This window comes from Nelumbo nucifera, chromosome 7 (genome assembly GCF_055504915.1).
Source record: "Nelumbo nucifera cultivar China Antique chromosome 7, China Antique-T2T, whole genome shotgun sequence".
In the NCBI taxonomy this organism is placed as follows: domain Eukaryota; kingdom Viridiplantae; phylum Streptophyta; class Magnoliopsida; order Proteales; family Nelumbonaceae; genus Nelumbo; species Nelumbo nucifera.
Genome location: NC_142655.1, coordinates 55,094,533 through 55,120,207, shown reverse-complemented (window position 1 = coordinate 55,120,207; position 25,675 = coordinate 55,094,533). Strand labels below are relative to the sequence as shown.

The 25,675-nt window shown below is 36.1% G+C and overlaps 1 protein-coding gene and 1 pseudogene across 4 annotated transcripts in view; one reads left to right on the top strand and one right to left on the bottom strand.

Moving 5' to 3' along the window:
- LOC104599661 (Tetratricopeptide repeat (TPR)-like superfamily protein) overlaps positions 1-22,334 on the bottom strand; it is a 36,497-nt gene extending 14,163 nt beyond the window's left edge. Inside the window, exons 1-3 of one of the 4 annotated variants that reach the window (XM_010262281.3) lie at positions 19,113-19,251; positions 1,647-2,722; positions 313-1,467 (exon numbers count right to left, since the gene is read on the bottom strand). In XM_010262281.3, coding sequence (XP_010260583.2) covers positions 424-1,467; positions 1,647-2,606 — 2,004 coding nt within the window. In that variant the 5' untranslated portion in view covers positions 2,607-2,722; positions 19,113-19,251 and the 3' untranslated portion in view covers positions 313-423. Of the gene's footprint in view, positions 1-312; positions 1,468-1,646; positions 2,723-19,112 lie in introns of those variants that run through there. The other 3 variants (XM_010262282.3, XM_088892450.1, XM_088892451.1) reach the window with 3 other exon arrangements.
- A 1,868-nt stretch (positions 22,335-24,202) lies between these two features.
- Positions 24,203-25,310, top strand: LOC148790508 (pentatricopeptide repeat-containing protein At4g32430, mitochondrial pseudogene; annotated as a pseudogene).
- The last annotated feature ends 365 nt before the right edge of the window (positions 25,311-25,675 follow it).

Genomic DNA, 25,675 nt, shown 5'->3' with positions numbered 1-25,675 from the left:
GTTTGAAAGAAAAGGTAGGGAAACCCATAGCAAACCAGCCTTTAAAGTAAACTTCTATAGACTATAGCAAATTCCCCTACCCCTGAAAGGAAAAGATTAAAAAAGAAAAAACTATAATACTTATCAATGAAAGAGCCTAAACAAATGTTTCGGGATTTAAATAAAGATCTTTATGTAGCAAAATTGAAAGTTTGAACTCCAACCACTGGCCTGATGAATCTGTACAGCTTCAGGATTTGTGGTTGGACTGTTCATTCTCACATAAAGATGTTCAATAATCTCAATGTAGAATAGTGACAACTGACAACAATGTGGTTACATAATCTAAGTAACTTGGATTTTGATCAACTTCCGGCATCCACAATAAATAGTTGGAAGTTGTTTGATTTTCTTTTCTTTTTTGATTTTCTTATAGAATAAATATCACCAATAATCCCCACAAGAACATTGACCATCTTTAAAATGGTGAAATCGGTTTGAATCTCTGACTACAATCTCTCGATTGACAATCTTGGATATTAACTTAATCGCAGTATGACAATCACCACAGACTCTAAGGTTCTTGATGACCTGGATTGTCATTCCAGGGACTGTATTCATGATGCCAAAGGCAACAGCCAGCTTCTCGCTGTGAATTCGCAGGATCGATTCCTTCTCTTCTTGATCAACATCATGAAGAACTGATGTTGTATCTGGTATGTAGCCAACTTCCTGCATCTTCACAGATAATTTTTCTAGATAATCATAAATCTCATCATGCTGGGGATGCTCCCGATCACCAACTAGGAATACATGAACTCTACCCTTCACTTCTACTAAACTGAATCCAGGTGGTTTAATCAGGCCTCGATCCTTCATGAAAACTCGCATCCTCTCCACATCTTCCCACCTTCCAGCATCAGCATATATGTTGGAAAGTAAGACATAGTATCCACAATTACTGGGGTCTAATTCAAACAATTTTCTTGCAGAGACTTCTCCGAGCTCCACATTTTTGTGAATCCTACATGCACCAAGAAGTGCACCCCAAACAACAAAGTCAGGCCTCATCTTCATTCCCTTGATCAAGTTATAGGCCTGATCAAGATAACCAGCTCGACCAAGAAGATCAACCATGCAAGCATAATGCTCAACCCCAGGTTCTATTTCAAACTCTTGGGTCATGGCTTTAAACCAATGCCATCCTTCTTCCACCAAACCACCATGACTGCAAGCAGCTAAGACCGACACAAAGGTTATGTAATTTGGCTTCACCCCAGCATTTTGCATCTCATAAAAGACTTCAAGTGCTTCTTTGGCACGGCCGTGCATGCCATAACCAGCCACCATGGCAGTCCATGACTTAACATTCTTCTCCTTCATGCGTTCAAATGCTCTCCTTGCCATCTCTACTCTCCCACATTTACAGTACATGTCAATAACTGAGGTACCAACAAACACATCATCCTCAAGACCCATTTTAATCACCTGTGAAAAAACAAGTTCATGAAGATTAGACCATTTAACATGTAAGGGAAATATTCAATGCAAAAATCTCAAAAGGGAGGAACAAGGCTTAGGACCAGCATTTGAAAGGTTGTTTCAGGTGTTGGTCCACAATAGCACAAAATTTCCCTTAAAAGGGACAAAACCCCAGGACCAGATACCTGATCATGTATACACTTCCCCAGCTGCAAAGCACCCGAATGGGCACAGCCCAACAACACCGAAGACAAAGTCACTGCATTGTAGGAGACATCTCTAGACTTCAACATCTCATAGAAGATCTCCAATGCTTCTGTCGATAATCCATTCTGGGCATAAACAGCAATCATTGAATTCCAGGAAATCACGTCTTTGTTTTTCATCCCGTCAAACACCTTCCTAGAGATACCCAAATCACCACATTTTGCATATGCATCCAGCAAAGTATTCCCGACACCCAGGTCCTCCTGAAATCCTCTTTTTATTAAAAACCCGTGGACGCCTTTTGTCACACCCTTCTCCGAAACTTGAGAGCAAGCAGATAGAACGGAAACCAGCGCTACAGCATCCACCGAAACCTCTCTTTCCCCCCTACCGTCACTCTCCTCCATCAAAAACTCCTTAAAAAGAAATAAAGCTTCATGGGCATTACCATTCTGGACGCACCCGGTAATCATTGATGTCCAAGAGACTACATTTCTGTGAGGAATTTCGTCGAACAGTTTCCTAGCACTGACCAACTCCCCACATTTCGAATACATATCAATAAGAGCGGAGGAGACAAACAGGTCGAACTCAAAACCAAATACCAAAGCTTGTTGGTGGACTTGCTTACCAGAAGCAAGATCGAGGAGGGCTGAGCAGGACTTAATGGCGCAGGGAAAGGTGGAACGATCAGGGTTGAGAGAGATCTTTCGCATGGACAAGAAAGCTCGAAGGGCTTCGACTGAGTCGCCACTCCGGGCCAGCTCGGCGATGACGGAGTTCCAGGACGAGACGCTGGTTCTGTCCACATACTTGTTGAACAAAGTTGTGAGGTTTGGATTGGTGGAGAAGTATTGTTTCAAGAATGAAGATGAAGATGGAATTATTCCAATAGAATTCAGAGTTGAAAGCTTGCTTCTTTTGAAAACTTCATTCATTCTATTTCTACAGGAAGCTTTGCTTTCAATTTCATGGGCAGCAGCAGCAGCTATCTGTTCCCTCCTCGCGGCCAACGGCAAAATGCTCCCATTCAAGAGTATTTTTGTCAATACATCTGGAAAAGGACAAAAGGTTTTATTACTAAAATGCCCCTGATGCATTGTTATTTTGCCTAAGAATCATCAGGTTTTAAAACCTGATCAGACCGGGCGATTGGCCTGGACCAACCGGAAATGGCCCCATGCACGAGAGATCGGATTCGGATCTGCTTCCAAATCCCAACAAGACAAGCTGTTACAGCCACGTGGCTGCGTTTGTTTGCAATACAAACGTCAAACCAGGGTATTTATGAATCCCTGACTTGGATTTGTAAGTGTTTATTTGTCATAAAAGTAAAAAAATTAAGAGGGAAAATTGTTTTTTCTGACATTTTCATATTGTGAAGAGAGTATTACTGTATCCAAACTTGTACTCTTTAGATCTTGATTTTTGTAGGCTTACTGGGTTTACAACCATGAACCATTTTGCATTCATGAAGAAAATCTATTTATGTAGAATATATATTTGTGTTTTTATCCAAACAAACGCAGCCTTGAAAGCATCTCACTGATCTGCTCTCAAGTCTGAACAAGTCATTACAGCCGTACATTGAGAACATCTCCCTTGTCATTCATGTAAGTTGCTCCCAATGTGCGGCTATAAACACTTGTTGGAACTGTTTGTTGGGAGCAGATCTGAACTCTCTCCCAACCAACACTGCCCAGCCGAGGGTAGGACTAATCTGCGGTTTCAATTGGCCAAGCCCAGCCCAACCTTATTTTTAGGGCCGAAGTCAACTTTGGCCTCATACATGATAGAAGTAAGCCCAGGCAAAATCAGATTCAATCGTGATAAAACTGTGTTCACACAGTCTTTACAGTCATTTGCAGCTGTGCATTAGGAATATCTCCTCAGAAATAAAAACATACAAATACGAAAATATTCATAATACACGATTAAAAGTGGCTGTAAATACAGTCTGAACACAGTCTTATGAGGACTGAATCCAATCTCAGCCTTTCATCAAAAAATCCAATCTCAGCCCAGGCATCGAGATCGGCTTCAGTGCTCACACTGTTCACACAGCCTTTACAGCCTTGCAATTAGAATGTCTTCATATTTATATGCTTTTTTTAATGGGGAGATATTCCCAATGCAAGACCGTAAAAAGGCTGTGCGAATGGTGTGAGCATGGTGTTGTGAGCACTGAAGCCAATTTCCCAGGCACCATGCCGTGGCCCAGTCAGATCCAAGGATAAAAGTTTCCTATACTATATCTTTTATTGGTTGTTATTTTCCATAATTAATATTGGCTGTTGGAAGTTTTTATATTGCCATGTGGCAAGTGTTTTGGCTTAAATTTTGCCTCATTAATAAGAAATAAATCATAAAAAAATTTGTAGGGCCAGCCATTGTAAGTTATATATCAATTTGCCGATTTCAGATATGCTCCTCACAGAGCACGCTTCACACCAAACTCACAGCACGTTTCAGTCATGCATATGGAACATCTCTGTGCTTGTAAGTTTTTAATCATAGAGAGATGTTCCAGATGCACAGCTGAAACATGCTGTGAGGCGTACTCTGTGAGAAGTAGATCCAAACTCCAATTTGCCCTTGTGCAAATTTCCTTAGCCATTCTTTTTTTCCTCTTTTAATAGAAATCACAATGAAGAAATTAGGGTCTGTTTGGTTTATAGTTGGAATTGGAATCAATATTCCTTAGGCTTAGTTTTGGAAGAGTATAAATACAAATATGTATAGTACAAATACGTACAAAATAATACAAAATGTAAGGTTTGGCACTATTTCCGATAGCCTGTTTGGTTCAGACAAATTGGAATAAGAATTGAAATAATCTGGAATGAGATTTCATTCTCAAGAGAGAGGGAGGGAATGACCATACCCTCAAACAGGGGAATGCCATTCCAGCATGAATGGAAATGAGATTACAATTCCGTCCAACCAAACAGTTGGACCATTCCAATTCTGATTCAAGGATCCTATTCCCGTGAACCAAGCGGGCCCTTAGGGTTCTCTATCCTAAAAAAAAACAACCATAGAATTGATTTATTGAAACCCATTTTCAAATAGAACCAAACCAAACCGGCTGGATCTGTACGTATCCTGAAAATAATTTGGTTGGGATCAGTTTTGGTTGTTCCAATGCTTCTTTTCTCATCATACACATTTATAACAGCTGAAGTGGCCGACTGAATGGCTTATTACATGGTCTTTTTAGAAAGAAGTTATATAGGAGGTTGTGAGCTCCTTGATGTCTAACAGACTAAGGCCATGTTTGGGAGTGCTTATGTTAAAAATAAGCACTTAAAAACACCTAATATAAAATAAGTGCTGGAACAAGTCCTTATTCTAATAAGCACTTATTTGCATTTGGCACCCAACTTTTGTCCTTTATTTTCTTTCAAATTTTCAAAATATCCAATCCAAAGTGAATGAATAAAAGTACTTTGATAGAAATGTTTTTATAAAAGTACTTTTACAAAAGTGCTTTCATAAAAGTATTTTGATAAAAGCACTTCCGTAAAATACTTTTATAAAAGTGCTTTTATAAAACCACTTCCGTAAAAGTGCTTTTATAAAATCACTTCCGTAAAAGTGTTTTCATAAATGTGCTTCTGTAAAAGTACTTTTATAAAAGTTATTTCATAAAAATGCTTTCATAAAAGTACTTTCATAAGAGTGCTTTTGTAAAAATACTTTACTTTTGTAAAAATAACTTTCATAAAATAACTTTTATAAAAGTGCCTTTGTAAAATTGTTTTTGTAAAAGGGTTATAATTGGTATTATAAAAATTAAATAGGGACAATTATAGGAGAAAAAATTGAATAAGTGCATATTGTATGAGAACTTCAAAAAAAAAAAAAAAAAACTGGAAATTTGAACTTAAAAAATAAGCCCTTAATTTTAAAATAAACACTTATTTCCAATAAGCACTTATTTTTAAACACTCCCAAACATGGCCTAACACTGAAGGTGGTTTGATTAATTTACACTATTATTTGTTATTTAATTATTAATTATTCTATCCACCAAAAGGCAAAATAATGAAGTCGTTCAGTTCAGCTATTTCAGCAATTATCAGAGGCCCCTAATGTATAATAAGACAGAATCACTTAAAACCTCCGTGCTTTCTAATAAATAATTAAACATGTTACATATTTTGATTTCTACAAAAACCTCCCTTCGCGTTTCAAATAAGTATATGCCAATATATCCTTTCCATTAATTGTCTTGAAAGAAGACATTGACTTACTGTTTTAAAGTTTTCAAAATCCCATTCTTGCCCATGAAAAGCTTCTTCACCATGAGATTAACTATTCCCTAATGTTTGATTATTGTCTAAGTCTACCTCATTGTTTCTAATAATTGACTAGTTCTACCCTTACCGTTAGCCTCTATTAATATTTTTTCAAAATCCTACACGTGACCATGTGGCGTTTAAAAAAACCCAATATTGCCCTCGCCCCCTTCCTCTTGACCGGCACCCCTTCTTCCTCTGACCTCTCTCTCTCTCTCTCTTTCCTTTATCTTCCTCCAACCGTCTCCATCACTTAAGCAATAGTTACTTCTTTTGAGGGGTGTTGGCAGTGGCACTGGAATGTTGAGACTACCAACAGAGCTGCTTTTCTCAGTGCCAAGTCGAGGCTTGTATAGCTTCTATTAAGCTTAGCAATGCTGATTCCTTTGATTCCCGACTCCTCATCGATCGATCCCATAGTGATGTTATTGATGCTTCTTTAAATCTCCAAACCCCGTAAGCCCTTCAAAAACCCTACTCGAACGATTCTTCCCAGATTTCGTTAAGCATCAACAACTCAGTTCCTCTCAATGATTCTCTAGCCTCGTCAAAAGCCTCTCAATGATTCCACCACCACCACCAACTACCTCAATTTTTTTTCATTCACCCATTACCTATTTCAAACTCGGAGCACAAAACAGCCAAAGATTTCTTGAGGTTCATCGCTATCTCTGATCTGATGACCTCCATTAAGTCTCACCGCTGGCTCTATTTGGTGTCACAAGCTTGAAGAAAGTGAATAGGACTGGTACTCTGCAGTTCTCTTTTTTTGTTTGAAGAACACAAAATGAAAATGTGAATATGGATTTGACAGGTGTTGGGAAATGGGGTCACTGAAATTTCGGAGGAGAAACTCTAAGGCGCCCTTGAAGATACTATCTTTAGAATGTTATTTGCCCCCTCTCAATTTCATTGAGTTTGTTTTTGTGTTACAGGCAAATCCGTTCCCAAGATAAAACAGAGCCTTGGGCGAGAATCTACAAACAACAAAGTTGAAGAGTCTCCGAAGAAACCTTCTATGAGACTGTAGCAAACTGGATTGAGAGAGAGAGAAAGTGAATTTTGAAGTTGTGTGAAAAGCTTGATTTATGCTCCTTAAATAGTTTCTAAAGAGGTATGAAGAAAATGTAGGTGTTATTTTAGAAAAAGCACTTGAACAGTCACAATTTCAAACATTGTGATTGTTTAAAAGGTAATTAACAGTTAATGACTGTTGACTTTGAATTGTGCCTCTTGATCACACTCGATCGAATCGTGATCAGCGGTCAGCATCGTACCAAAACCAAAGCTAACAGTTAATGATTGTTAACTTTGAATTGTGCCTCTTGATCACACCCGATCGAATCATGACTGTTGATCTCATCAATGGTGATCAATGGTCAGCATCACACCAAAACCAAATATGCCTTTTGCGAGAAGTGCGAGCAAAGTGTGCCTCTAAAGCGCCTCATTGCATCGCACACACCAAAACCAATCCTTACTAACCCACATATTGTTAGAAAGCATATATAAACTTTATGTATTAGGTGTTGAATTTAATAATATATTGAATTATGTGAATGATCGATAATTGATAGCTTGTGTTTTTACATGTATTAATCAAATAATTGATTATATATAACAAGAAATAATAAGAAATTAAATGTAGGTTCTAAACCCAACCCACCCTTACCCTTGAATGTGGGAAGGGGAGGGTCGGGGAGGGTTTTGCATTTTCATGTGTGAGGAGGGTTTGGATTATCAAAATCCAACCCGCTATAGGCTTTTGAGCAAGTACAAGTTGGGAGGTTTAGATAGGAAGGTAGGGTCTAGAATTTACAAAACCCTCCCTAAACTCGCCCCTTTGCCATCTCTACACACATTCATATCAAGGGCATAGTCATAATTTCAATTTCTCCATTACAAGATAATTAATGGAGGGAGTGAGTTTGCATATTTATTTAAAACATGAAGGGTGGTTTTTGTAGAAGTCAAAGTACAACCAAGGTTTAAAAATTTGTCAAAAGACAGAGGAGGTGGGTAAGCCTTGGCACAAATTGTGCAACGATTGGGTTGCTCCATTGCAACCTGGGTGACCAGGGTTCATCTTGGAAATAGCCTCCAGGGTAAGGCTAAGTACAACCTCCCCATGCCCTACATTAGCACAACATTGTACACTAGACTGCCCTTTTGGGTAAAATGCAAAAACCTCCCCTGAGGTTTCTAGCAATCATAAAAACTTTCCCTATAGTTTCATTTTAACAAATACCTCCCCTAAATTTTTGAGAAACTCAACAAAAAGAAAAACGTTAGATTGAAGCATCATTTTTTTCCAAATACCCATTCTACCCTTTTATAAATTATTTTACATACAAAATTACTGAAATAACCTTATTTTAACTCAACAAAAATGTTAGAAGATGGCTTTAAAAGAGGTTTTTGTCAAGTTAAAACATGGTATTTCAGTAATTTTGTATTTAAAATAATTTATAAAAGGGCAAAATGGGCATTTGAAAAAAAACCAATGCATCAGTCTAACATTTTCCGTCTAGAAAGGTGATAGAAGGAAGGTTTTTGTTGAGTTTCTCAAAAATTCTAAGGAGGTATTTGTTAAAATGAAACTTAGAGAAGGTTTTTATGATTGTCAAAAATTTTAGAGGAGGCTTTTGTATATTACCCTTTTATTTATTATTATTTATGTAAAAATAAACAGAAACAAAATAAGTAAACCAGATTCTTGCCTCAACACACCTACGAAATCCTTGCCTAAATGACCAAAAAGAAAGTCTCTTTTGGCCGTTCCAAAATATTTCTTGTAAGGCCAGAGATCCCAATTAATAATTGGATTGATTCTTGATCTTTTGTTAAGGGTCTGGTTCAGGAGCCGGACCCAACCCGACCCGCTGAACCTGATGGCCTGACATTGCAGATTGCACTTCTAAAGTCTGATTTGTTCCCACATCCTACCAGTTAGGTAATAGGCCAAATCAGGCATCTATCTGGCCCATAGACAGATACTCTGTGGATAACTTCGAATATGAGATATTAGCTTATTACAAAGCAATAAACAACTCTATCAAGACTCGACTGAAAAAGATGAATTCTCTCTACATAAAATAGAGAGTAGTTATGCATATATGACAAAATCGTTTGCTTCAGTTTTGAAAAAGACTTCTGGTGGTTTGTCTGGTTTCTATTGTTTCGTCCAATTTTTTTGGTAGGAGTTGTCTTATTCTTAAGCATTCAAAAGCTTGAAAAAGAGGCAAACTCATACATGGAGAATTTTAAAAAGTCTTTCCAATGGTTTTCTAATATAGTTTTACACGACTCTAACTTCTTATTATATAAAATACAACTAAAAGGTTTGGAAATTGGAACGGAATTTTGCATTCTGTAGTTATCAAGTCAAAGAAGGCATTTTCATCCACTTCTCTGTGATTTGATGTGTTTGTTTCTGTGTCCAGGAAGATTGCCTATTGCCCCCCCCCCCCCCCCCCCCCCCACACAACACTCCCCAAGTCAATTTGTCTTGATTGGAACTGAAATTGGACGACTGTTAAAAACATTAGTTAGTAAAAACGATATAATATGGGGTAGCTTTTTTTTTCTTTTTTTTTTTGTGTTTTAGAAAACAAAATCATATGAACTGTCTCTTACGCTGGGTTTGGAAATAATACAAATAAGTGTGAATGCAAATATGTAGAGTGCGTAAAGTTTGGTTAGTTTTGCACTGACAAATTTACCTTCTTACCAAATAGACTTTTAGGCTCAGTTTGGAAGTAGTACAAATGCAAATATGTACAGTGTAAATACATATAAAATAATACAAAATATAAGATTTTGCATTCTACATATTTGCATATGTACTCCTTCCAAACTCAGCCTTAGCTAAAAATATATGCAAACACGAATTCCAATAAAGCATATGCCTTTTTTTTTATCAAAAGCCACTTGAATGCAAATTTACTTCTTTTTTATTGATGTACTTTTACATCTTATTATCAATGTAAATATGCATTGAAAAATGTAAATTTACCCTTGAACTGGGATTTACACTCCATTTGCATCGTTTCCAAACTCAGCCTCAGGGGCAGTTTTTTTTTATTTGCTTTTGAAATTGCAATATCAGCAAAAAATAAAAAATAATAAAAAGGCCATGTTCTTGAACTAAGATTTTTGTTTTAAAATGCAGAAACAAGTAGGTTTGATTTAAAAAACAATATACTTCTAAAACCATCAAAATGAAAATTTTTAAAATAAAAGCAAATTTTGTAATATAGAAATTATATAATTTGTGATTGATCTCCATAACATAAAACCAAATTGATTTTTTAATATACTTGTTTCATGTCATAGCATTTGTTTAATTATTCTCTTCGAAGTTTCATAATATAATGGTTCATAAGTTTAATCCCCTAATAGTTTTTATAACTTTGTATATTGCTTTTGTTCTTAAATATAGGCATTATACCACTCTTTTTCTATTTATCATGCATCTTCTTTTCCTTGAGTATCTTATTAAATAGCTTAACTAGTCACAATAAGCATATCTCTTCCACACCTTTTTCTACTTTATTTGATATTATTGGGCCGTAATGTCTTTCCCTTCATCTTATTTAATGACTTTTATTTCAACAGTTTTAATTTTATAAAAGTACAATTATTTTTGACACTATTAGTATTAGTAATCTCTTATCAATTAATAATTTAATAGCCTCTACATGTTTATTTAATAACTTTTCAAAATAGTTTTTCCATCTTTCTTTGATTTCTTCATCTTTTACTAAGACCCTTTGATCTTTCTCTTTAAAAAACATAACATGGTTCAAATCTTTGCTTTTATTTTCTCTCATTTATGCTAGTTTATAAATCCTTTTTTCTCCATCTATAATGCCTAATTATAACTCACCATAAATTTTAAATTTAACTTCGCTTACCGTCTTATGGTTTTATATTTTTTTGGATTTTTTCCTTTTTTTAGTTTTGTTCTAATCTATGTAACATGCTCATTTTAATATAATTATATTTTGAACTTCTTCATTCCACCATCAAGTTCTATTAGTACCATTTCATTTCCCTTTGAAATACTCATAAAATGTCATTCACTACTTTCTTCATGCAATTTTCGATTTCAAGTCGCATATCATTAGTCTTTTCATCTAAGTTTTAATTTTATTTTACTATCTGTCTATTTCTAAATTGTGTTAGCTTTTCTCTTTTTAGATTTTTCTACCTAATTCTTCAACACCAATTGTCTTGCATTTCTTACTGTGCTATCAGACCAATACGGATGCATATCGATCAATATCATATTGTATTAATCGATACACATTGATACAAACCGATACATCGTATTTTTCTACTAAAAAAATGAGAATAAAGGGATTCAAACCCAAGTCACTCGATGTATAGTGTGCCCTTAGCTTAAATCTACATATAATCCAAATAAATAATACATATTTGCTTAACAACTCCAACTAAAAAATAAAAAGAATAATATTCAAAATTGATATTTTATAAACTAATGAAATAAATAATTTATCAAATCCACATTAAAATCAAAAGATGATTTTAATCTCAAGAACTTTATACAAATAAAATTTTAATAATAGAATAAGTAGTTTAGTACTTAAAAATTATATTATATATTTTAATTTACATTTCATTAAATAACAATATATTAACAATTTACAAAAATAAAAATTGTTTACAAAATATTTGAGAATAGAATATTAAATAAAACCTATCAAATCTACTAATCAACATTTATATCAAAAAATGGATTTTAATTTTAGAAAAATTATAGAAATAAAAATATTAAAAATGGAATAATTATTTTAGTAATTAAAAATTAAAAATTTACATATGATATGTATCATAAAAAATTTAAGAGATTTGATATATTTTAAATTGAAATAATATATTTTTATAAATTATTAATTGATATTTTAATCTACATTTGAGAATTTAACATTTGGTTGACTTTTTGGTTAATGTAAAAATAATAAAATATAAAATAATTGATATAATAATTAAAATATAATATGTGCATATAGTATGTGTCTTGGACTCTTGATTGATACATTATCAATAAAATTGTATGTCCCGCTATATTAATTGTCCTATATTTTTTCATATATACAATTAAAATACACATTTCCTATGTATTTATATATTATTTGTGATTATTTGATTTTAAATTTAGTGTTATTACTGTATTTATGGAATTTATATGTGTTTTTCCTAGCGTATCCATATTTTTTGTCTGTATCGATGTGTTCCCAAAGTGCATTCGTATTCGTATCAAAATTGTCTGATATGACAGTCGATATCGATACTTCAATCCTTGGGACTAACTACAATTATTAGAAAGCTAATAGTAAAGATATATCTTTTATCACTTGGATATGATTTAAAAATGTGTGGTCTTAGAAAAACCCTTGGCCAAATGAGATGAGAATGATAAAATGGAAGGTTTCATTTAATGTTAAAGCTATCAAACAGTAACAATAACAATAACAATAATAACAATAACAACAACAACAACAACTACAACAACAACAATAATAATAATAATAAATATAAAAACAAACAAACAAACAAAAAATCCATAGTGATTTCAATGATTTTTTTTTCTTTTTGTTTCTCATGGTTCTCACTTCATCACAGCTTGTGTGCAAAAACATCACAACAAAATGGTGTTGTAGAATGAAAAGATTGACATCTTCTTTAATTAGCTTGTAGGATGATGTTACATATGAATGTTCCTAAACGCTTTTGGATTGATGTTATGCTTGTTGCTACTTGTGTGATCAATCACATGCTCTCAAGAATGCTTTACTATAAAGCCCTTCATAAACTTTTTTATCCATTCCTATGAGTCTTTGGTGGTCGATATTTTGTTCATAATTTGTCCCTTTCACATGGTAAGTTGGATCCTAAACATACTCCTTATGTTTATTTAATAAAAATATATTTTATTTAATAAAAAATATCTATACAATATTTTTTGTCTTTATTCTTCTCTTTTTTTTCCAAGTAATAGTGAAATGTTTATTAATTTTTAGTTTTGAAGGTTTTTAATATAAATAAAATACTTTTTTATTGAATAAAAAAAGAAAACAAAATTATGTTTTCAAATTTCTGGTTGGGCTCGGGCTCGGGCCCGGGCTTCGGGCTTTATATGAGAGTCGGGCTCGAGCTTAAGACTTAGGCCTGATGGTTGGGTCGGGCTCGGTCCTGAGTGTATTTTGTTGATACATATACAAAGCCCAGCTCGAACCTAGCCTGGCTCGACCCATGAACATGTCTACTTGTTAGTCATTAACAGTATCCCCATTCTCAAAATTATTGTGAAGTAACTAACTATTCCTAAATGGGCAAATGTTATATATGAAAAAGAAAATTAATGCCCTCGATAAAAATAATAATTGGGAGTTGATGGATCTTCTTAAAGGGGAAGAGCCAATAGAGTGTAAATAGGTGTTTTCAGTAAAGCACAAGGTAGATGGAATAATAGAGAGGTACAAAGCAAGATTGGTGGCAAAAGATTACACCCCAGAATATGAATATTGATTATATTGAGACCTTTACCCCAATAGAAAAGATGAATTCCTTTCATGTTCTTTCATTACCTGTCATTAATTTAGGTGTTTTCAATAAAGCACTAGGTTTTCGTACCAAAAGAAATGAAGATAAGGTGTGCAAGTTGAAGAAGTCTTTATATGATTTGAAGTAATCACCTAGAGCTTGTTTCAGTAAAGCACAAGGTAGATGGAATAATAGAGAGGTACAAAGCAAGATTAGTGGCAAAAGATTACACCCCAAAATATGAATATTGATTATATTGAGACCTTTACCCCAATAGAAAAGATGAATTCCTTTCATGTTCTTTCATTACCTGTCATTAATTTAGGTGTTTTCAATAAAGCACTAGGTTTTCGTACCAAAAGAAATGAAGATAAAGTGTGCAAGTTGAAGAAGTCTTTATATGATTTGAAGTAATCACCTAGAGCTTGTTTCAGTAGATTTCATATGGTTATTTGACATATGAGATTTAGGCATTAGGCGATGCCAACTTAATCACATTCTTTCTAACGGAGTTAGGGAAAAGTTGCAATTCTAATAGTCCATGTGGATTCATCATTATAGAGAACTAGAATTTTGAAATACAAAGATTAAAAGAGATTTTAGCAAATCAGTTTGAAATGAAAGATCTATGACAACCTATGTATTTTCTTGGGATTGAAGTTGCTCATCTACAAAAGAGGATCTTCATTTCTCAAAAGAAATACATCCAGGATCTCTTACAAGATATGGGTAAACTAGGGGCAAAGCCAATCGATACCCCTATTGATGCTAATCATAGACTGGGTGATTGTGACGGAGAACCATTAAAAGATGTAAAGCAGTTTCAAAGGCTAATTGAAAGACTTGTATTTAGCCACAACACATCCTGACATTACCTATGTTGTGGGAGTTTTCATTCAATTTATGCATTCTCCTAAGACAACTAACCTGGAAGGTGCAAAGGGGGATTCTCAAGTACCTAAAGAAGTACCTAAGGACTGGTTTATTGTTTAAGAAGCATGATCACCTAAAATTGGAGGTTTATATTAATATAAGCTGGACAGGATCTATAAATGATAAGAAATCCACTAATAAATATTGTACTTTTGTGGAAGGAAACTTGAAGGAAAAAGAAGCAAAGTATAATTATGATGTCTAATGCTAAAGTTGAGTACAAGGCTATGGCACATGGAATTGCTAAAGTGCTTTGGTTGAAAAATATTTTAGGGGAATTGGGGTTTAAAATTGACAACCCTATGCCCCTCTATTGTGACAATAAGGCAGCTATAAATATTGTAGTTAATTTTGTCTTCTATGACAGAACAAAATATATTTAAGTTGGCAAGAATTTTATAAGGGAGAAGCTCGAGAAGGGTGAAATATGTAGTCACTTTATAGGATATTCAATCCAATAGCATAATAGGTTTGTTAATTTTCAATTCATTTAAGACTAGTTACTTTCAGGATATTCAACATCTATTTAACTTGATTGAGGATTTGAATTGGATCATACCACTATCTAATCCATTGACATCTCTACCAAATACACCTACTTGAGCATATCTCCATTCAATCTTCCCTCACCTAGTGGATGGAGAGTAATGGTAGTTTAAAATAACTATAATGTAGTGTCTAGTGGCAATATATTGAATGATGCGGATAGGTAATACAAACCAATGTTTTTGAACCGTCATTGACCCGGACAATCGGACCGTTTGGCCTGGAAACCGTCCAGACAACCAGTTCCATTTCACCCCTAACCCATTATTGGGTCAAAACCCGTTGACATTGTCAAAAAACCGCTGACCTGGACGGTCGAACCGTCGACTCATTCGACCCAGCCAGCGGTTCACAATATAAAGTTATAGAGAGAACTCAGATGATTCAGATTTGAGATCCAGTCTAAGACACAGACACAGATCTGGGAACTAGCACAAAGAGAAGAAGAAGAAGAAGAAGAAGAAGAAGAAGAAGAAGAAGAAGACTTTCTTCTACAGATGTTTTAGAGAAATTGATCTTAGATCTAAGATCCGAGAACTCAGATCTCAAATCTGAGATCCAATAACTCAGATCTCAAATTTCTATCTCAGATCTCAAATTTATATCTTTGTATCTGAGATCCAATAACTCGTCGCTGGTGAGCATCCAATCATCCTCATCCTCTTCCTTCTTCTTCCCTCCTCTCCTTCCTTCTTCTTTCTTTTTTTCTTTCTTACACAACAGTTCTCCTTTCTCCTTCTGCTTTCTGGCTTTTTCAACTAACATCTCTTATGAGGTTTGCATACTAGGGCAAATCTCATATAAACATTTTCACTAATATACAAACCATCCGAACCATTTGACCCGGACGGTTAAACCGCTGACCCAGAAACCGGTAGATAGAATGGTTCTGTTTCTAGGTCGGTTTTTAAAACGTTGAAAACATTATGGAATGACCTGGAAATTTAATTGCCTACAATGATAAACAAGGTTAAAAGTATCAATGTACCCCGATAAGGTGGAAGGGGTGTAGCGATACTTTATACCACAGAACTTTTTTTTCAAAAATAGGGAGAGAGATAGGTTTTTAAGTATCATTAACATTTAAAACGGTCAGTTTTGGGATTAGGCTTAAAAAAGGCATATCGGCAGTTGCTGATTCGATACGATATGCCCCACCATGTTGATACTTTCAATCTTGATGGTAAATATGTGCTAACAATTTGGAGACAGAATTCCCTAAACAGCAACAAAAGAAAACTCATTTTGACATGCACCATATTCCTGACATTTGTTAAAGGGAGATTGTTTGATTTTTTACTAGCATGGACTTGAAAATGAAATAAATACCTAATATGCACATTGGCATCAGGGGATATATTTCTTTGAAAAGTTCATCCTAATTTCCCTAGCCATGTAAAAAAATTAAAAAAAAAAGGAGGGAGGCTTCTATTATTGTTGGCCTTTCTAATTTAATGAACAAGAAGGGAATAAAAACTGCTATAAAAATTATTGTAGGGGAAAGATTTCAATAGAAACTAAGTTGTTAGAAGTGGTATTTTAAGTCCTAGTGCAGTGGGAAGATTTGGGTGGGATGGGAAAAGATGGGATGGGATGGGATGTTGTAAAAATTTAACTTTTCATTGTTTGGTTTATATAGAAAAGTAGTAGGAAAAGTACCGAAAGAGATGGGAGTGCTAAGAAAGCAGATCACTGCTACCAAGAATTGCAGCGAAAATCAGAGAAAGAAGGAAATTCAAAGGGGTGAAGAAAACAACGATCAGAGAAAGAAGCAGATCGCCACGACCTGGTTCTCTTGCCACCGCACAATGAAGAAAATGATGAAGGATTGTCGCCACTGCCGCCTCCTCTGTTCGAATAGGGAAGGCAATGAACAATATCTGGTTTGATGGTAACAAGGGAGCAAAAACGAAAACAAAGGAGAAGAGAGAAAGAGAGGAAGAGAGAGGGAGGGAGGGGGAGAGAGAGAGGAGAGAGAGAGAGGAAAGACCAAGGAGGAGGGACCATCGCTGGTTCGTCGTTGTTCGCCGTCGCCGTTAGACCATGATAAGGATACTCTTCATCGCTGGTTCGTCACCACTGTCAAAAGGGGGACTGTTCGCCATCATCATTGGTTCATCGCTATTCATCGCCGTTGCTATTCACTGTCATTGCCACTGGTCCATGGTAAGGAGACTCTTCATCGCTGGTTCGTTGCCTTACTCCAATTGAAGAAGAAGAAGAACCATCCCCCTTCCTCGAGCAAATGAATTTTCTCAAGTTTTCCCATCGGGGTCGCACCATTACACGGTGCGACCCCGATTACACAATTTTGGGATCCCACATCCCACATTTTTCTCATCCCATCCCCCTGTTTCCCTCAAAACAAATAAGAGAGAAAGGAATATTTTTGGAATATTCCCTTTTTCTCACCCTCATCCCACAAACCAAACGGAGCCTTACAAAAAGATCCCAACACCCCCCCCCCCCCAAACAAAAATGTAAATATAGAAAATACATAAATAGCTTACATTATTTTTCAAGGGAATTCACTACATAAAAATAATGGCAATAATGAATTGGGTAAATTTCTTAAACTACCCATTTAGCTAATTGACTAAGCATACCCTTACTGTTTGAAAATTGACTAAGACTACCCTTACTGTTTCTAAAAATTACCATTACCGTTAAAATATTAACAAAAGGGCTGAAATGTCCATTTTGCCCTTAAATCAAATTCAAAATCTCCTCTGTTCTTCTTCTATGTTTCCGACTTTACCTGAGTTCAAAGCTCTCCGTTCTTTTAGGGTTTCCTAAGTTTTACCAGAGTTAGTCTCAGCCACTTATGTCCAAGAAAGGAGAACCACCAATAAAATCGCATTGCCCCAGAAGTTGCCGAACCCCACTTGCTCTGACCCTAACTAGAGAACTTGTAATCGTCTAGCGTCTTCAACAATGGGAAGGAAGTAGGAGAGAGAGCATTATTTGGTTTGTTCGATTGTAGAGAAGACGAAGAAGAGGGAACTTGTAATCGCTTTAGGACAGGGGTTTAGTAGTCTGCCTTGGATAGAAAAGAAGGTTGATCAATCGAGGAAGAGATCACGTTAATGACAGGAGAAGAGGTTATTATATTGGCTAATAGTCTTTGATGTGCCCGAAGAGATTTTTGGAATGATTCTTTACGAAGGCCCATTCAACTCTTTGTATCGTTGATTTGAAATGAGATCAAACGATCATGGTTACAGGTGAAGAAGCTTCACCATGATTCGATCAATTTTAGTCTAGGGTTTCTAAGCTTCTCCTTCGTTCTTCTTCTAGAGTTCCGGAGTTAGTCTCAGCCACTTGTGTCCAAGAAAGGAGAACCACTGATAAAATCGCACTGCCCTCGGAAGTTGCCCGACCCCTCTCGCTCTGACCCTAACCAGAGAACTTGTAATCGTCTAGCGTCTTCAACAATGAGAAGGAACCAGGAGAGAGAGCCTTGTTCGGTTTGTTCGGTTGTAGATAAGACAAATAGAAGACGAAGAAGAGGGAACTTGTAATCACTTTAGGACAGGGGACAGGGGTTCGGTTTTGTTCGATTGCAGAGAAGGTGAAGAAGAGAGAGAAATCCCTGTTCAATTTGTTTGATTGTAGAGAAGGAGAAGAAGAGAGAAATCCCTATTCGGTTTGTTCAATTGCAAGCTCCCCACCTCGCCTTGCCACTGCATCTTTGGTTCAGCCGGTGATGAGGTACTACAACACAATAGTCACCGCCATCAAACCCTCCCTCCCCCACCTCGCCTCAACTACCTCATCTCGGGTTCAATCGGTGATGAGGTGCTTATAGTTCGAATACAACAATTGGGCTTGGTAGGAGAAACCTCTGCGAAGGGTTTAGGGATTTTCGACCATAAAAGGGTATATTAGGGATTTTGGAAAATATACCAATCATGTGATGTCACATCTTTACGGTTTAGGTAGTTAGAAACAGTAGGGGTAACACTAGTCAATTTTCAAACAGTAAGGGTACGCTTAGTCAATTAACTAAACGATAAGGGTAATTTAAAAAATGAATATTATCACAAAAGTTCAAGAGTTGATTAAAAACAACTAATAAATAGATACTTTACATACCTTATATCACCAATAGTCCCCACAAGAACAAGATCCTTCTTTGAAATGATGGAAACGGTTGGCATCCCGTACTATTAATTCCCTTGCAGTAACAAGGGATATCAATTTTATAACCGTATGACAATCAGTGCATATACGAAGATTCTTCATAACATGGATGGGCATCCAAGCAGGCAAATGTATCAACCCAAATGCCACAGCAAGCTTCTCACTATGGTACCCCCGGAATCCATCAAAAGTAGTTTTTCTTACATAATATCCTGTGCTCTCTATCTTCTTGATAATCTCCTCCAACATTCCGTGGACTTCATTGATTTGTGGGTGGCTAGCATCATCTACTGTAAAGACATGTACCCTGTTTTTGACTTCAATCCAGCTACAGCCTGGATTTTTACGGATTCCTCTCTCCCTCATAAGCTTCCTAACTTTTGCAACACCATCCAACTTTCCAGCATCAGCATATATATTGGCCCATAGGACATAACTTCCTGGGTCTTCTGGATCCAATTCATGCAAATTTCTTATTGCACATTCTGCCATCATCGTGTTTCCATGGATACGGCAAGCACCAAGAAGAGCTCCCCAAATTCCAGCACCTGGTTTTATGGGCATCTTGTCAATCAAATGCTTGGCCTCTTCTAGAAGTCCAGCCCGACCAAGAAGATCAACCATACAGGCAAAATGCTCTGACTTTAGAGAGATTCCATGATCTTTTGTCATGGAATCAAAATAAAACCTTCCTTCTGCTACAAGACCTGAGCGGCTGCAAGCCGATAAGACAGCAATATAGCTTATGTGATCTGGTGGAGGGCCTACCTTCAACATGTTTTTAAAAATCTCGATCACCTTCCTTCCTTGACCATTGTGAGCATATCCTGTCATTATTGCATTCCAAGATACTAAATCTTTATCAATTATAGAATCAAAAACACTTTGCGCTTCCTGAATCTGCCCACATCTTGAATACATGGTAACAATACCATTTGCAACAGGCACATGAGAACTTAATCCAGTTTTTACGACTTGAGCAACAATTTGGTTGCCAAGTCGCAACACTGCAAAATCAGCACAGGCACCAAGGAGAGTTGCAAATGTAATCCAATCTGGTCTCATGTTTTCTCTCAGCATCAAAGTATACAACCTGAGACCCTCTTCTCCAAACCCATGTTGTATATATGTGGCCAACATTGAATTCCAAGTGATTATATTCCGCTCCGGCATCCTGTTAAAATATGTCCTGGCATTGGTAACATCACCGGCCTGAGAGAATGCAGTAATCATTGCTGTCCATGATATTATGTCTTTAACAGGCATTAAGTTAAAGATATGGATTGCCATCTGAGTGTTTTCACATTTTGCATACATGGTTAGTAGAGCATTGGCTGTGGAAACAAAGGAATCTAGCCCAATCTTCACTGCATAAGAATGGAGCTGGGTTCCAAGGAAAATATCTTTTATGCTTGAACAAGCTCCCAGAACAGTAGCAAGAGTAAACTGATCCGAGGCAACCTGTGCCTTTCTCATTTGATTAAATAACAAAAGAGCTTGTTCTTCAAGCCCATTCTGTGCAAACCCTCCAATAAGAGAAGTCCAAGAGACTACATTGTGTTCACTTAAATTATCAAACACCTGCTTTGCATTCTCTAAGCTTCCAGACTTTGCATACATATCAATCAGACCACTACCCATGAAAACATCTATGCTTGGTTCGAGTCTCAGAATTCTAGCATGCAGATGTCTACCCCATTCAAGGTCAAGAATACTAGAACATGCACTGAGGACGCTAGCATAAGTCATAGAATTTGGTCTGAAACCTTGATTGCACATCTCAATAAACATAGAAAGAGTTTGGGCTCCAAGTCCATGTTGTGACAATATAGGAATTATTGTGTTCCAGGAAACAGCATCACGTTCAGGCATCTGATTGAACAAGAATAGTGCTTGTCCTACCCCATATGATTTAGAATAACCAAATATCATACTATTCCAGCAAAAAATGGTTGGACTGGAAATCCGACAAAACACTTGATGGGCAAAATCTATGGCTCCACATCTGACATATACATCAAGAACTGAAATTCCGATGGTTGGGTGTGTTCCAAAACCAAATTTTTTTGCAAGACCGTGCAATTGGAGTCCCAACTCAAGGAATTGTAGGCAGGCACATGCCTTCATCACACAGGAGAAAGAGAATGGATCTGGGACACAGTTATAATCTCTCATCATGGAAACAAAAACCTCCAAAGTTTCCTCACATTGTCCGTTTTGGAAATAACCTGACATCATAGCATTCCATGAAACACAATCTCTCTCAGGCATATCCTCGAACACCTGCCTTGCTTCCCCCACCAAGCCAGACTCAGCTAAGCCACTTATCATTGTGTTCCAGCTGAAAACATTCGGGTTCTTGATTTCGTGGAAAACACGGAGAGAGTCTTCAATTGAGCCACAATTAGAATACATATTCAAAAGATGATTCTGAAGGAAAACAGAAGATTGAAAGCCGGTGGAAATCAAGTGGCCATGAAGTTTTCGACCATCTGATATCAATTTGAGATCCCCGCAGGCTTTCATGGTTTCCCACATTTTCTGGGAGAAAGCCATGTATGATTTCTCGGCAGAGAATCCCAAGTACAGAGCCTTCATGGTTTCTGTTGCGAAATCTGCCTGGCAAGAGGCGCAACGGACGAGTTCTGGAGAAAGTGAGTAAGCCGTCTTGAAACGCGGCCATGAAAGCTTGAGGACCATTCAAGAAGCAAAGTTGGCAGCTCTGAGATCTCATCTGATTATTTCTCTGGCTTCGGAAATAAGATTTCTGATTTTACACGTCGTTAATACCCTTTGAGAAGCCACATGTCCTCTTATAATTCCGAAACGCCTGCTGCTAGTAGGAGAAGAAGAAACCCTAGTTTTTAGTTTTCTTCCTCTCGTTGTGGGGTTCTTAGTTCTTGGTACTGGTGGGGTGGGATGGGTTTCCTCTCTGTAACTGTAATGGAGATTTTGTAACCCTTTTCCCTCTCTTGGTGTTGGATTCCTCTCCTCACCTTTTGAATTCCTTTGTAACTTTGGTGGATTTATGGTGTTGAACTGTTGATCTCTTTGGATTAATGGTTTGTTTGTAACTTTGTATAGTTGCTGATTTTTTAATTGCTCAATCTCTCTTTTTGTTTTGTATCTCCTCTTTGTATAGAGTGCTTTGGCTTTTGTCTGCTTTTGGTTAGTGTTTGTTTTTTTTCTTTGTTGGTTTCTAGTTAAGCAGCCTCTCAACGGTTCTCTCTCATAAAGATACAAATTTGTGAACAAGGAAATAGTATTATAGAAATTTTAACTTAGGCCACGTATGGTTCAACTTTCATTTATGGTGCCCAACGGTAAAATTTTAGAATGGAAAAAAATGGGTAAAATGGGCATAAGGAGATGATTTTTGTCTCTTGAAATTTAGCAAAAAAAAAAAAAACTACTTTAGACCCTAAAAATTTAAAATGACCATTTTCACCTTCAAACTGTGATTAAAAAGTCACTTTGGTAAAAATAAACGATGTTAGAGATGTCATTAGTGATTCCATTATACAATGAATAAAATAATAAAAGCATGCTTATGTAGCATTGCTCAAGTTTGGAAAATGCCACTTTATATGTTAAAAAATCTACGAGTTAAAAAATAAATTTTATTAATCTTGAACTAGATTTACTTTGAGGATTTTATCAAATTAGAGTCATTAAATTAACAATAATTAAAAGTAAACTATTACTTAAATAGTAATTTCATTAGCTTAACTAATAGTAAATTAGCAATCACTTAATTTATTTATTTACCTTAATTAGTTTTGATTATTTAATTACTCTATTTACTTAACTTTAATTCGCTTAGTTGACTTATTTAGTTTAATTAGCTTAGTTTACTTAAGAAATTAGTTAATTCACTTAATTACATGGTTCTAAAATCGTCATTCACTCAAGTGGTCAAATTGTTCAACCTAAGAACCGATCAATTGTCTAGTTCCATTTTATACTTGGCTTGGAATTTTCCAAAAATATGTTGACTTGGTCAATAAACAGCTAACTCAGATAGTTAAACCACCAAACTCCCAATGAATGGTTTTAAGGGCCTTTATTTTAATTATTTTTACTTTTCAAAACGTCATAGGTTGACCCATTCGAACCGGATGATCTAACCGCTAATCCAAAAAATGATGGCCAAAGCAATTTCGTCTTTAGGTCGATTTTTAAAACCTTGCCTAATTGGCTTAATTTACTTATTTAGATCGATTAGCTTTGTTTATTTAATTTACTTAATAAAATTAGTTTCCTTAAATAATTTAATTTATATATTTATCTGATTGGCTTTGTTTATTAATTTTCTTAATAAATTTAGTTTCCTTATTTAATTTAGGGTAAATTGCAAATAAGTACCATGTACTCTGGGGGTAGTAACACTTAGGTGCCCCAAACTTTCAAATGCAACACTTAGGTATTCCAAACATTCAAAAATAGACACTTAGGTCCACTTGTTAGTATTCCATCAGTTAAGCACTTTATAATACCAAAATTACCCTTTTCATGTATTTTTGGACCATTTTGCCTATAAGGATGAAATAAATTCACAAGACTTCAGCTACCAACTTCATTGACCTGTTTTAAGTTTGAAGCAAAATAACTCGATGTTGGGAATTGGGGTCGCCAAAACTTGTGTGTTCAATTGCTTGATTCACGCTCCTTAAATAATTTTTTAAGAGTCATGGAGCAGAGGAAGGTATTGGTTCAAAAAAAAAGACTCATTGAAGAGTCACAATTCCAAAAATTGTAATTGCCTCAATTGCACTGCAGACACGTGCATGCACATTGCAGTAGCAAACCTCCATACTCTCCTCTTTATATCTAAAAAGTGTAAATAAGTTCTTACTTAAAAACTCAAAACAAATCCTATAATTTTTCAATGTGGGACAAATTAAAAACTGGTTTTAGTAATAAAAAAAAAGTTATTTTTCAAGACAAGTATACAAATATATTTTTCATGTAATTGATCAATCAAACTATATTGGATTTACTACAAATCTGAACAGTTCTCTAATGAGATGACCCAACAAAAAATGACTCAATCTGGGTTTGATTCGTTTGTCACTATGTCAAATTCTCTGATGAATATGTACTACAAATCTGGACAATTTGATCAAGCTTTTGAAATCTTCAAGAACTTAAGTAGCCCGGATATTGTTTCCTGAAACACAATTCTTTCAGGTTTCCATTGAAAAGTCAGGATGCGCGAAGATTCACTGTTCAAATGCATCAAACTAGGCTCTCCTTTGATGTTGTGACTTATACTACTATTCTTAACTTTTGCTCAGATATTCAGGATATTCCCTTGTAATTAAATATGGGTTTGACTCTGAAACATTTGTTGGGAATGCACTTATAACAATGTACTCAAGGTGGGGCTATCTACAAGAATCCAAGACATTGTTTGATGGAATGCCCCAAAGGTATTTTGGTTTCTTGGAATTAATGCTCTACTTTCAGGATATGTCCAGGAAGGAAATTATGGGGTAGAAGCGGTTTATATCTTTGTTGAGTTGGTAAAGGAAGATATGGAGCTTGGTCATGTCATGTTTCTTTTTCTAGTGCTATTTCAGCTTGTGGCCATGAAAAAAGCTTGGAACTTGGGAGATAATAAAAACATGATCTCATTTTGAGATCTGGGTATGGGACTCATGCTTCAGTTTGTAATGTTCTCATCTCAATCTATTCAAAGTGTGAGGTGGTTGAGGATGCTAATATGGTGTTTGAGGGCATGACTGAACACAATGTAATTTCATGGACGACCATGATTTCTATAAATGAAATATCAGTTGAGAATTTGGTAAAAGGACATACAATTCATGGATTTTGTATAAAAACTGGTTTTCTGTCTAATTGATTGTTTCCAACAATTTCATTACCATGTATTCTAAATTTGACTCCATGAAGGAGTCAAAGAACATCTTTGATGAGATTAGTTATAAAGAGACCATATCATGGAATGCTTTAATTTCTGGGCATGCACATGATGTAGGCGCTTATAGTTCAGGCCAATCGCTCGCACGCACACGTGGTAGAAAGCTGCATGCGGAGTGGATCCAATGAGAGTGCATGCAGAGCAGAGGCCGGCACATGACGCAAGGCTAATAGTGCGGCCGCGGATGGCTGCGCCCTCCAGACCACATCCTGACCATCTGCGTCCACTTATCTCCAAGGGGTCTCAAGGAGGTGACCCCTCAATGTGAGCATCTAGACTCTTTACTGCTAAAAACCTCCTTACCTCCCTTGTGACCTTGTTTGAGCATCACAATCTTAGGTCTCGTCCACCCCTTGTCACACCCATACTAAGTTGATCGTCGGAGTCTCCGCCTTAAAGCAGCATCCGGGGCTCCTAACGTTCTCTCTCTCTCTCCACAGGTCTGACCTACTAGCCCTTCCTATCCAAAAGTAAGGAAATGCGAAGAAAAGCAATCCCACTAGATTCAATCACCTATCTATCTGCTCTAACTGCATGTGACCGACGTGGGATGGTAGATATGGGTTGTCGA